This window comes from Staurois parvus, unplaced genomic scaffold, assembly GCF_062004578.1.
Source record: "Staurois parvus isolate SC_StPar_1 unplaced genomic scaffold, SC_StPar_1.0 ptg000575l, whole genome shotgun sequence".
NCBI lineage: Eukaryota > Metazoa > Chordata > Amphibia > Anura > Ranidae > Staurois > Staurois parvus.
In genome coordinates, this window is record NW_028318371.1 from 5,036,872 (window position 1) to 5,051,379 (window position 14,508).

Sequence of the window (14,508 nt, forward strand, 5' to 3'; positions counted from 1 at the left end):
TAGTTTGGCGCCATTCCATAATCGTGACAATTATAAAGCGTGACGGGTTTTATCTATTACTTGGTGCAACACCAGATTTTATATTTTACCAAAAATGTGGGTATTATATAGTGTTTGTGCATCAAAATTCTCTAACCGCTCCCCCCCCCCCCCCGACCACTGCACATAATCGGCCAGGTGGGATCATCGCTGTTCTGATTGGACGTTCCTGAACAGTAGTAAAGTACAGGCACAGTGTTGTGGGGTCTGTGCTTTGTGCAGGCATGGAGTCACAGAGGGGAGGAGGGTGAGTTATGAGAGGAGGGGACTGGCATGGAGGGTAAAGCAGGGGGTGTAGGAATGGTGCTGAAAGGTGAAGAGGAGCCTGCAGGTGCAATGCTGACAGTGAAGGGCTGGGGTCAGTTGGAGAGAAGGGGGGTGCAGGCATAATGGTGTTAGGGGGGCAGGTGTGCTGTCTGCAAGGGGGGGGGGTGCAGGCATAATGATGTTAGGGGGGCAGGTGTGCTGTCTGCGGGGGGGTTGGGGGTGCAGGCATAATGATGTTAGGGGGGCAGGTGTGCTGTCTGCGGGGGGGGGGGGGGGGGGGTGCAGGCATAATGGTGTTAGGGGAGCAGGTGTGCTGTCTGCGGGGGGTGCAGGCACAGTAAGGGCTATACGCATTGGGTTTGGGTAAAGGGGGGCTGGACGGGTGCAGTAGTGATAGAGGGGTGAGATGTAGGAGTGTAGGGGGGGGTGGGGAGAAGAAGATGCAGTGCTTAGAGGCAGCGTAAGAGGAAGGAGTGCAGGCATGGGGTGCATGCATGGAGGGCAGGCATGGGGTGCTGGCATGGGGTGCTGGCATGGGGTGCAGGCATGGAGGGCGGGCATGGGGTATGGGCATAGAGTGCAGGCATGGGGTGCAGGCATGGGGTGCAGGTATGGAGCGCAGGCCCGGTGGGAGGTGATAGAAGGTGGGCTGCAGAAATGGTGAGTGTGGTGCTTAGAAAGGGGTGGTGCGGGTGCAGTGGGTGCGGAGAGAAGGGTGCTGAGAGCAGATGCAGGAACAGTCGGTGGAGAGTACGAGGACTACAGGAGCGTGTGCCCCGAGTGAGGAGTGCAGGGGTGGTGTTTGTGCAGCGGGTGCTAAGACAAGGGGGGGTGTAGGGATGGAGAGTGACAACAGACGGGGGGCTCATTCACATGAATGGACTGTCATCCACATCACAATGATCACATAAAGTGGGCGTGGACTGTTACTGACAACATGAATTCCGGCATCATCTCCCCAATGCACACGTTCCTGAGGAGTGGCTGTGAATGGCAGTGAGTGCTGCAGCGACCACCAGCTGGGAACCGAAGACATTGAAAGTGGGAAGTATATGACCAGCACACCATGGATCTCCAGAACCGGTCCGAAGCTTTATTCAGTGATCACATGACCATTACAGAAGCAGCGCTTCGGATCCTCGCAGGACCCATCATCAGGCATGTGAAGCCCATGTTAGAACTCTGCTGTTTGTAACTGTTAACCCTTTTCCTGCCACCATTGTATATCAAACATTGGGGGGGGGGGGGGGGGTTACATTAGTGGTGAGCCAAAATGAGAATTCTGGTGCCGAAACTTCAGGATGCACTTGGCCGAAAACTGAAACCAAAATGTCTGTATGTGGGGGTGGGGGGGGCTCATATTATTTTTTATTTCTTTTTTATACTTTTAATGATCTTTAACTTATGATTTAATTGCTATCACATAGAGACCAATAGTCCCCCACATGATAGCATGTAAGTGGCAGGTCTTCTTTGTGGGGGGGGGGGGGCAGTGTGTACAAGGAGGGGGTAGGCAGTAGCAGTGATTACAGACAGGCTCCCTCACTTGCTGCCACTAACTGTCATTGCTGGTTTATAAATGCACCCGCTGACTTTTTTTTTTTCTCCACTTTATAGATCGGAGGAGGAGCTGTCATTCACCCCGCCACTAAAATAAACAAAGGGGCGGGGTCATTAAGTGATGTCACTGGGTGACCCCACCCCTTTGTTTACTTTAGCAGCTGACCGCTCCTTCTCGGAGATTTAAAGTGAAAAAGAAAAAGTTGGTAATTGCTTTTAAAAACCGTCAATGATATTTATCAGCAGCCAGTGAGGGAGCCTGTGTGTGTACACTGCATCCTCACTGTATACACTGCTTACCCCCCCTCCTGCCCCCTCCCCCATGTGCAGTACACACAGCCCCCCCAACCCCTCCGGCTGTAATAATCGGCACCTGTATCGGCTCACTTTTTTCTGTAAGGCTTTTTTCAGCCGATTATGTTTTGATATTTCAGTGCATCCCTACACACAGTGGGCTGGATTTACTAAAGGCAAATAGACTGAGCACTCTGCAAGTGCAATTGTTTCACAGCTTAGTAAATGAGCAGAAGATCTGCTGACTTCCATCATCCAATCATGTGCAAGCAAAATTGCTTTATTTATTTATTTATTTTCCTTGCACATGATTGGGTATTCTTGGCAAGGTAGAGCTTTACCTCATTTACTAAGCTCTGGAGCAACTGCAAAGTGCACCGTCTATTTGCCTTTAGTAAATCAGCCCCAGTGTGTGTACACTTGACAAGCCGTCTGTCAGCTTTCTGATGAAAGTGATTGGATGGCCGTACAGGGTGACCCCCGAAACTGTGTCTGCTCCTCCCCCTTGTGTTCTGTCAGCTTCATTGGAAGGCAGGTGAGACATCAGGGGTGTAAAAGGCCTCTGATATTCCATCCAGCATTTCCCATCCATAGGATGCACTTGTACGTCCTTCATTGGGAAGGGTGATATCTCCGTCATCTCTGCAGCTGCAGAGCCAACAATTCCCTTCTATGCAAAAGTATCCTAGCAGCTGGATTACTTTTAGAGGCGGCAGAAGGGTGTCCCCTCCCCCTCCCGACGCCTCCTCCGCCTTTACCGCCCAAAAATTGTGATTTTTCCATGAGAGAAATGTCAGAATTGGCCGGGGTGGCAAGTGGTTAAAGTGGAACTTCACTCCCTCAATCAGCATTGACTATTTATAATCCGACTATTTCTGCCTGAGCTAAGGGCAGATGCATTTCAGGAAGTAAATGCTGCGTGAATCATCTGCCCTTACTCAAGAGGGTCACAGCAAGAAATGCGGGGGGGGGGAGGGGTTCAAAATGAATTCTCAGCAAAATAAAGCATGGAGACATGGATGGATGGGGGGGTTTGCTTTGAATATTAACAATGGGTTAAATAGCATTCTTGATTTGTGGTGCTTAGATGCAGCGCAGTTCCACATTACAGAGAAGCTGTCACACAGAGTTGGTCACATGGGGTAGATTTCATTTGTGTGCCAGAAACTTAAAGCGATTCTAAAGATTGATTTTTTTTTTTTAAATAACAAACATTTCTATACTTACCTACGGTGTGCAGTGGTTTTACTCAGAGCAGCCTGGATCCTCCTCTTCTCGGGTCCCCCGCAGGCTATCCTGGCCCTTCGTTTCTGTCGGGTGGCCCCACAGCAAGCATTTTGCAATGGGGGCACCCACTGCTCCTTGTGTCCATTCACATATGGAGCCACGGCTTGGTCCTGCCCCCTCTCTCTCCTGATTATCTGACTGGCTGTGATTGACAGCAGGAGCCAATGGCTCTCAATTGCTGTCTCAGCCAATGAGGAGGCAGAGACCTGGGACAGGCGAGGCTGTCATTCACATTGCTGGATCAGGTAAATATTGGGGGGCTGGGGGCATTGCTGCACTCAGTAGGTTTTTTACCTTCATGCATACAATGTACGAAGGTACAAAACCTTGAGCCTTTACAACCACTTTAACTTTAGTTGATGTGCCCCTGATAACCCATTGCACAAATAACACGTGACATACAAAATTGGAACTGCCATCATTTTATTCTCCAGGGTGTCTGCTCTCAGAAAATGTGTAAAGTTTGGGGGTTTTAACTAATCTTCAGGCCTAAAATGATGTTTTAAATGTGTGTAGAAACAAGCAGAAATGTCTCTGGCAGCGGAAAGGTTAAAGGGCCGGCTCCCCCGGCTGGTAAGGGTTAATGATGGGGCAAAGGGCCTACATGGAGTACGCGGATCTTGCGTTTTTTCTGTGTCGGCTTAGAGGGCGGACCATGGTGAAGAAGTCAGGATTACCTTTGTATGTTGGTAGTTTTCATCAGAACTGGGGATTCCTTGTAAGTCGATGAGACACAATAACCTGGCAGATCTGACTTCCCATTAAGTCGGCATGTAGATAGAATGCGCGGTGACGTCACTTCCCCCTCCCAAGGGGCAGTGACGTCACCGCGCATTCTATCTACGATACGGCGAGTACTGAAGGTGTGTGGACACACACCCTCCGCTCTGTTTTAGCTGCAAGCTGTGGGATCTTATATATACAAAGCGCAATTGTATTCTACTAAATGTGAGTGCCACATGGAAGCACATTAAAGCTGCTTTACCCGGGGATGAGACACTATATCTTTTATCTCTTTTTTTTCATGAGACATACGAGGAATACAAAGGCCAAGGATTAGGGAGTGGATCAAAGGAGGGAATATCCCTCACAGTCCTGCAGCCACACAGGTTTACAACATCACTGCAAAGATCTTCACACCGAAGGAGAGTATATCTGTTCAGGCTGGAGATTCATTTGCACATTGGGACAGTTTTCTCACAATAGACTTTTTATTTTATTTATTTTTTAATTATCTTTCAGATTATTGCATTTTTATAGTATATTATTGATTTTTCTTGAGGTTTACAAATGGAAGATTTGCACATTGTCATAAGGATTGCACATATAGGGATCTGCTAATATGATATGATTGTATCAATTTTTCACATGCTTCAATTTATTCATTTAATTAGCCACGGCACATCAATAATTATTATTATTTATATTTATTTATAAGCACTTTTGCACTTTTCGATTACACCTTTTTGATGATATTAGAGTGCGGTAATTATTTAAATATTTGTTGATGGGAACTGTAGTTTCCTTTTACTGCAGAGAGAGGAGAGGATATGATGTCATCCCGGCTGTTACTCCTCCTCCTTGGTACAGAAGATACTGTTATCTTTTGAATTACAGAGATGAGGTCATGAAACTTCAATGAGACTTTTCTCCTAAATGGTAAAGATTTTCAACATTTTATTATCTGTTTAGTGTTTTGTGTAGGGTGGTGTACTAATGGGGGATTTTTATGCCTATCCCGGAGTTCTTCTTTAAGTGCGGCCCTTTTAAAATATCAAGGACTGCACTTGAGGCTCTTCGTATTAAGCAAGTTGACCACCACCGGAATAAATGGGTCCGCATGGAGTAACTACTTCAAGTGTTTGTTCACCTTCTCATTCTGTTCATTCTTTCTGGAAAGGTGAAGCAACCCTTTAAGGAGCCTGTAGCAGCAATCAGTCTGGTAGGATTGCACATTGCTCCATCCATGTGTGCTATGATCCATTGCTTTGGAATACCGATAGCTATTGGTGGAGCTCACCACCAAGCAAACCATCGTAAACGGGATGGTGAATGCATCTGGCCGTACACCAGGATGTTCGTTGGAAAATGTTCTTTTTGGGTGTTGATTTGAATTTCCAAAGGGTAGTGGGTTCAAATCGATGTTTGTTTTCAAATGTAGTGATGAGAAAATTCGAAGGATCAGGATGGAAGATTGCTTTAAATAAATGACCTTCTAACAGAGAATGCGGATTTTGTTCAGGAAATTACATTTCATTCCAAAACTGAGTGTTAAAAGGAAGAGAAATTTTGAAGTCGGATGTTCGCACGGTCAACACATGTACAAAGGATTTGCAGATGAACGTTTGACAATCTACTAGTGTATAGCCAGCTTTACTGCTCTCCAGCCAACCAGGTTGGATGGGTTGACTGCCTTCTTCCTCATCTCAAACAATGGTTCTTCCCACCACGCTGGCTATGATGTGGCTGCAGGATGCCTGGACCACCATTTCCAAATATATATATAAAACAATGCCTTCAGTTATGACTGCGATCTCTTCTACATGAGGAGGGATGCCCGCCCCCCTCCCCCACCACCAATTCCTTTCCTGGGCTCTCTCATTCCATTGGGGATCCTGGGACCGCTCCAACCGGCAGCACTGACTTCAATACACACAGAGAAAGGAGCTGATGTAGTTCCTCCCTCTCTGTGGGATCACAAAATGGAAGCAACAAGGATTTTGTCACTTTTGGTTCTGGTTCTGTGTTTACTGGGCAGTTGGCGACCAGCTACTGTGCTGACCCATATGTGTCTGATCAGCTGCATTGGAGGCCAGAGGAGAGATCTGGGGTCTGATAGAGCCAGATGTCTCCATAAAGAGGACCTGTCATAGCCCATGCTGTCACAAGGGATGTTGTACATCTCCTGTGATAGCAATAAAGTTGATTTATAAAAAAAAAAGGGACAGTTAAAAAAAAAAAAGTTTAAAATAAATTATTAAAAACACATTTTAAAGTGTCGTCCCCCCCCCCCTTGCTCATGTGCAAATACATACACATACGTAAGTCCCGCACACACATGTAAATGGTGATCACACCATACATGTGAGGTATCGCCACGAACGTCAGAACAAGAACAATAATTCCAGCACCAGACCTCCTGCATCACTCTAAACTAGTAACCTGTAGAGGCTTTTAAAGTGTCACCTGTGGAGATTTGTAGGTCCCGTAGTTTGTAGATGTTCCACGAGTGTACTGCACAGTCTATTCCAAATCAAAACAAAAAGAAAAATGTTTCAAATTTGTTATTACTTTACAAAAAGTGAAGAAAAAGGAATATTTGGCTGTTCAAAAAAAAACATGACCTCAAGTATTTGGATGTGTTCAATCTGATCCATGATCCCTGGTATGCGATAAATAGGCCCAACACCGTAGTATGAGAAACATCCCCATATCATGATGCTTGCACCACCATGCTTCACGGTCTTCACAGTGTACTGTGGCTTGAATTCAGTGTTTGGGGGTCGTCTGACAAACTGTCTGCAGCAGATCCAAAAAGAACAATCTTGCTTTCATCAGTCCACAAAATGTTGCGCCATTTCTCTTTTGCCAGTCAATGTGCTCTTTGGTAAATTGTAACCTCTTCAGCACACGTCGTTTTCCCAACAGTGGGACTTTGCGGGGGCTTCTTGCAGACAGCTTGGCTTCACATCGGCGTCTTCTAATTGTAACAGTCCTCACAGGGAACGTCACACCTTCTTTCATCTCCCCGGAGCTGATCATTGGCTGAGTCTTTGCCATTTTGGCTATTATTTGATCCATTTAAATGGCAGTTTTCTGTTTACTTTCACGTTTTGGTTTCCATTTTACAGCATTTGAGATCATTTTAGCTGAGCAGCCTATCAGTTTCTGCACTTCTTTATATATTTTCTCCTCTCCAATGAACTTTTTAATCAAAGTACGCTGTTTTTCTACACTTTGTCTGGAATGAGCCGTTCCTCAGATTTGTAGAGATATATTATATATAGAGGTATATTCCTTTCAGCAACACTGGCTATATCCATATGAACGTCCAACCTCCAGGAGACACAATATACCGGGCAGAAAACAAACCTTCCTCACAAATTCACTATTCAGTGTCTCTCCAAAGAAAAGCCAAAGGGATCTGCAATAATGTTCTGCCATAAAAAATGTTCTTTATTAAAACCCGACCGGTACTTACATAATAGGAAGAAACAAGAGCGACAATCATACAAAACGCACTCATATCTACATCTCATTGGTTGGTTTGTATTCCCACAGATGGGGGGCCCAGTTTTTATTTCTGGGGCCTGTTTGTTGCCACCTTAGGCAGACTGTAATGGTTATTATATGGGATTTATTTTGTTATTATATACAGTACATGTTGTTCCTTAAAGCAGTTAGGGTGGATCCTGTCATCTCTAGGTGCATGGAGTACACTCACAGTCCTAGAAAGCTGGACTCTAAATACAGATATGAGAAATGTTTTCCTGTCAGAAGATTTTTATATCTGTTCATTCATTGCTGGGATTTACACAGCTCTGCCAGACAGCACAGCCAAGCAGACAAGACTACTTACAGTTAGGAAATACATTGGTGTCCTCTGTTCACCCCCAACCGTCTGATTGGATGGTGAAACAACAGCAGCAGACTGATTAGGTCATCTCTTTGCTCTCTTCTCCTATCAGTATGTTCTATGTTGGTACATGTGCATGCAGCACACCTGATTGGCTCTCGGTTCTGCCCCTTCTTCTTCCAGTGCTGCTGCATAGTAAGAGGCTGATACCAAATCAATTTCAGGCACTTCCACTAGTGGCATTAAAACACACATTTCCAGATGTATTAACCCCTTCCTGTCGGATGTATGTATATATGTGGCAGCACAGAGATTGGCCGTATTCTGTGCCTCCACGTATACACATACCTGTTTTGTGTTGGCAGCATGCCCCCAGCACTCTGACAGCACCGTCACTGACAATTGGAAGCTGGTAGGATGGGCTTCCAATTATCTAATCATCCAATCACAGTGATCACATGGTGCGGAAGCTGAGCAAGCAGGTAACGATGCTCCGGTGTTGCGATCTCTTAAAAGGCTGGGAAGAAGGGGTTAATGAATACAGAGTTGCATTCATTTGTGTCTGTTATATCTGTCTGGAGATTAGTCCAAAGATGTACAGTTTTTATCCAACTGTGTGTGGCAAAATATCGTAAAAATCCAGAGCTATGAACAGGGGATTCTAAGAAGATCCTGGGATTTCCCGCTGTAAACGCATGTGTTCTGTATTGCAGACACCTAGAACTGCATTCACCTGATGCCAAGCATACTGCGGTGCTGCGAGCAAAAGATCCTGCGGCGGCCCAGACCTGGTTCAACGCAATTCACGGGGCGGTGATGGAACTTCTTCCCAAGGTGATGGCCGAAGTCCAAACTCAGCTGAGAAAAGACGGAACCTCTGGAAGTCATGAAATTTGGCACATGGGCTGGCTAGCAGAAAAGGTCAGTTTGTTGTGTCTTTGGCTTTATTTTGTTTATCTCACGAGCTAAATGACCACAAAAATGTCTCATCTGAAGTCCCTTTAACCCTTTTCTGCCTACTCCGGTGTCCTTGTACAAAGTTCTGAGTGCCTGGGGGGCGGGAAGATTTTCGATCATGTGACTACTGTGTTTGGCTGTCATAGTGGTCACATGATCAGGAGTCGTTCCACTGGCTATGGATTATTAGTGAGGGCCGAGAGCTGTCTGTGACAGCCCAGTGTCTGTGCTGGGAGCTTGCAGTGAGCTTGTTTCTTAGCACAGAAACATTGGCTGCCCAACAATGCACATGTGTGGGTGTTAAAGCCTGCCCTTGTGGCTGCAAATATGTGTTATTTGGGTGACAACAGGTTAAAGTGGAACTTAACCCCCCCAGGTTTAATTTTACTCTAAACCCCCTCCTCCCTTGTGTGCTGGGGGGAACTTAAATAACATACCCAGCCATCAACTGCAGCATTGCCCTGCAGTAATCTGCTGAAAGCGGAACCCACAGGGCCTTGTGCCGCCATCATTGGAGCCAGCTTTCTCTTCCAGGTCCTAGCAAGCAGCTCCCGATGACACTCCACTGAGCATAGACAATATTCGTAGTCCTCCTGTGCTTAGGTGAACCTGTGGCTAAAGCTGCTAGTACCTAACCATATACCAGAAATGGTCAATCCAAAGTGTAAAGTGAGGTGCTGCGCTAATAACTAAACTATATGTAAATCCCAATGTGAATAAGTGGTGAACAGTAAATAAATGAGTGAACAATACTATAATACCCAGTGACTATATTAACAGCATAAGTGACATAAACCCCAAACTAAACATCTACACCGCCTCTCCTAAATGGGTTAAATCAACATAAAATCTATAAATACAATAATTAAATACACATACATATAATGAATGCCGTGGTACTGAATATGCGCCTATTACACAACACCAGTAAATACATATCATGTGGTGACATAAACGCATGTATGCTTTACATTCCCAAAACCAACTGATGTAAAAGAAATGGCAGTGATCCCACTAAGGGATAAGAAACAAAGTGAATCAGTGAAACCACTCCTTGTGGTAAACGTATGAAAAAGGGAAGAGGAATCAGATTATAAACGCATGTATACCTACATGCTCAAGGATAACTGGTGAATAAGAACAATAGCAGTGATCCCACTAAGGGACAAACAAAGTGAATCCGTGAAACCACAAATTGTGGTACTTGTGAAAAAAGGAAGAAGTCAGGCTCACCGCCTGTAAATCACTAACAATCACTAAATGTACACAATTGTGACCCCCTACTGGGGATAAGTGAACAGAAAACATCGGCTATAGTGCCTATAAATAATGAAGGGATTTGTAACCCCAAATGGGGGGTTCTGAATAAGCAGAGAAAAAAGTGACGGCAAACAGAGCCTCACACTCTCCGTGTATCCACAAACATAAATAAACATGGCTAATCCACCAATCAGCATGAACAGAAAAAACCAAAACACAAAATTATTAACGTGTCCTAAAAGGTGAAATAAATATCCAATCTACAGAAGGTGTCCAGAACCATCCAAATGGTGGAGGTGTTCTGTAGTCCTGTGATCACCATAAATGTGCAACAGGATACTATAAATCCCACTCTAGGTGCAATGGTCCCTCACCTCCATGCGGTGACCCTGCAGGATTAAAACACCTTATGATAATCAAACACCACCGGTCTGGAACCCGGACTCTCTCCAACGGATTTCAGGTCCACCGCTGTGTCAGTTCCCTCTCTGGTGGGCAAGGTCCTGCATGCAGCCTCCTCTCAGTGGTCCTAGAAGTGATGGCTCAGTTGTGATGAGATAGCGATAACTTCAATCTTAGTTGGATACCAGTCAGTGACTCAATCGATAAGACATCTCGTAGATCTTGTGAAGTTTGTCCAGTTGTGTTCAAAATAATAGCAGTCAGACATCACTAACCGGATCAATCACTGTTTTTGGTAGAAATTATATTTCTACATGGCAATACATATAGTTTAGTTATTAGCGCAGCACCTCACTTTACACTCCACTGCACATGCACAGCGTATTGTACATAGCCCCAAAGCCACATGATGTTGGTATCCTAGGGGGCTTCAGGTGGGGTGGGGAGGATGTCATTCTTGCCTAAGCGAGGAAGGCAGAAGCATGGGGTGTGTTCTCCTGAAAAAAAAAGAAAGAAAGAAGTACAGGAGTTGGATAAAAATATGGAAACACTACATGATTTGCAGGTGTGAAAGTGACAACATGGTTTGCGTTGAAAGCGGAAGTGACGTAACATTCTTTTGCTTCCGCTGTGTGATGAGACACCTAGCTAACAGGTGGAAAGCCTCACGTCTGTCATTTACTGCGTGCGCAGCTAGTAATATGGAGTCATGTCACAGCTTACTGAGCTTCAAAGAGGGCAAATTGTTGGTGCCACTTAGCTGGTGCCTCTGTGACTGAAGTTGCCAATTTATTTGCCGTGTCACGAGGTACAATATCAAAGGTTATGGCGGCATATACAGTTTGTGGGAAAACGATGTCTGGGCAGCCATATCTTGGTATTCTGCAGGTCCCATTGTCACCTTGAAAGATAGAGTCACTGCCAGTGACTATGTACAAATTTTGGCAGACTATGTGCACCCCATGGTGCAGACATTGTTTCCCGAAGACCGCGCCATTTACCAAGCTGACAATGCTCTGAATTCACACAGCTGGCGTTGTCAAATCACGGTTTGGCGAGGATGCAGACAAAGTCTCACACCTTTCCTGGGCGCCACAGTCGCCAGACCTCCATATCATAGAGCCAATATGGTCAACAAGATTTGGGCTCGTTTTCCGCCTCTGGCATCTCTGCGAGAACTGGAGCGATTTTTGTATGAAGAGTAGTATCAGATTCCATTATCCACCACCCAAGACTTATATTTGTCAATTCCCAGGAGAATTCAGACCGTCTTGGATGCTAAAGGCAGTCCAACACTATAGGAGCTAATGATTTTGTTCTTTTACCTAGTATTTCCATAATTTTGTCCAACCCCTGTAACGGGGACTGAAGGTTCGTGTTAAAATCTTAGTAGTCTGACGTCATCGTGTTCTTGCTCTATCTGTTTAATGTGCTGATTGTCTGCTTGTTATTTGGGTCCACTTTAAACTATGATCAGTTACTTAGGCGGAGACCTTTCTCTGCCACCTACTGGAATTTGTCATTTCTGTGCAATGTATGCGATTAAAGAGGGGACTCCGTATGCAGCTTTCATTGAATGTTGCCACTTAACAGCAAGCACTGAACACATCAAATATGCCACAGTCTCCTGGGAAGTGTAATTAGTCGGTTTGTTTGAATTTGGGGTTTTACTGTTACACTTAGGAATCGGGGGAGGCTGAGGATAGGGCCACTGTAGCTGACAAGCCCCCTTTGCCAGTCACACTCCGTGAACAGGGGATTGTGGCAGCTATGCTGTGTCTGAGATCAATGTTAGTGACGCCCACTAATTGGGCATTCGTCGGGGAGGAGCAGAGAAGCTGGAAATGAAGGAACCAAATACAGGTATTTAGACATGCAAGGATGGATCTGTATTTAGGTTTTTAATTCCTTCAGGAGTTAATTTTTTAAGGCCCAACACTGGAAACACATTTTAGTCGGTTATTGTGTACCGAGAATACTATCTCTACAGTCACTGACCTTACATTTTCCAAAATACAATATTTTTCCCTAAAGCGGGCCTTTAACTACCTGCCGACCGCAGATAGCCAAATGACGGCTGCACTGCGGACACAGCTGATCACGTGATGTGGTAAAAGGCCAATCACAGCGGCCTTTTACCACGTGATCAGCCGTGTCCAATGACACGCTGATCACCGGGAAATGCAAATGCCGGTTCTCGGCTGCACTTTCCTCACGCTGTCAGATCGTGAGGAAAGTACTGCCGAAAACTGGCATTTGTCAGAGCGGGGATCGGCACCGATCATCGGGGGTCACTGATCATCAGTGCCCTGATAATCGGTGCTCAGCAGTGCCACACACAAGTTCTGCCCAGCAGTGCGCCCACCTGTGCCCAGCAATGCACCCGCCTGTGCCCAACAGTGCGCCCACCTGTGCCACCCACCAGTGCCACCCATCAGTGCAGCCCAGCAGTGCTGCCAGTCAGTGGCCAGCGGTTGTCAGTCAGTGCCCAGCAGTGCCGCCAGTCAGTGCCCAGCAGTGATGTCAGTCAGTGCCACCTATCAGTGTTGTCTATCAGTGCCACCAATCAGTGCCACCAATCAGTGCCACCTATCCGTGACACCTCATTAGTGCTGCCTATCAGTGCTGCCTATCAGTGCCCTTCAGTGCTGCCCATCAGTGCCCATCAGTGCCGCCTATCAGTGCCCATCGGTGCTGCCTCATCAACGCACATCAGTGAAGGAGAAAAATTACCTGTTTGAAAATTGTTATAATAGAAACAAAGAAACTTTTTTTTTTTTTCCAAATTTGTTTGCATTTTTTTTGCTTATAGCACAAAACGTAAAGTGCCCAGCAATGATTAAATACCACCAAAAGAAAGCTCTATTTGTGAGAAAAAAATGATAAAAATGTCATATGGGTACAATCTTGCATGACCGCGCAATTGTCAATCAAAGTGCAACAGCACTGAAAGCTGAAAATTGGTCTGGTAAATAAGGGGGTATAAGTGCTCGGTAGGCAAGGGGTTAATGTCTTAAGGGGCCATGCACGGTGCTTACAAGAAGGTGTCCGTTCCGATATTGGGGGCACGTGTAAAGGTAAAGGTACTCTGGGCTCTGATTTGGGTCACGCCGTGTACATCGTTCTCTGGGGAGGTACAGTAGTAAGTGTAGATGGTGAGACGACTTGTTCAGCTGAGCCAATGCAGATTTAATGAGCATCACACTTGTTAGCGTTGGCGGTTGGATTGGCTGGATGTCCGTAAAGACAGATGCATCCAGTGAATGCTTCCTGTTAATATGGAAGATGGACAGTCTAGGTGTTGATAGACGTCGTTTATGTATTTACTTTGTACAGTTATTGTTATTTGCTTTTTATGAACACGTAATTTCCAAAGGTTTTGCCCATTTATAACAGTCCCTGAGCGATTTCTCGGCTCCTTTTTTGTTATGTTTCCACAGAAGTTGAAGCGTATCTAAACCCGAGAACAAAATCTTTTCCAGTTTACCAATCTTTAGATTTGGTGGCTGCCATTGTTTTATGTTTATTAGGATTATCTAGTTTTTATGTTAAGCTGGTAATCATGTTCACTTCCTGTCCTCGGGTGACAACACTCAATGTACTATATCTATTGTAATGTTTGGGGGTTGTTTAGCTCAGGGTAGCGCTCACCAGCAAGTAGAATCCACACCAGAAATTGTTGTTTTAGAGTTTCTTGGCCCACTTTTATTAAAGAAAAAAAAGTCCATACAATGTATGTTTGCCACATCAACAGAAAACAACCAATCCAGCCTCCTGGCTTGCACTTGCAACACAATAGTTCTTCAGCCTCCTGGCTTATGTACAGCAGTTCTGCTCAGGCCTTCCACTATAGACCCTCGTCAGTC

At 45.4% G+C, this 14,508-nt stretch overlaps 1 protein-coding gene across 1 annotated transcript in view; it reads left to right on the top strand.

Annotated features, from left to right (window-relative positions):
• The window catches only part of LOC149450370 (beta-1-syntrophin-like), a 49,815-nt gene extending 38,053 nt beyond the window's left edge, over positions 1-11,762 (top strand). The window contains exons 3-5 of the mRNA XM_089692006.1: positions 5,348-5,523; positions 8,737-8,944; positions 11,673-11,762. Of these exons, the coding sequence (XP_089548132.1) occupies positions 5,348-5,523; positions 8,737-8,944; positions 11,673-11,762 (474 nt within the window). The remainder of the gene's footprint in view (positions 1-5,347; positions 5,524-8,736; positions 8,945-11,672) is intronic.
• Positions 11,763-14,508: the final 2,746 nt, after the last annotated feature.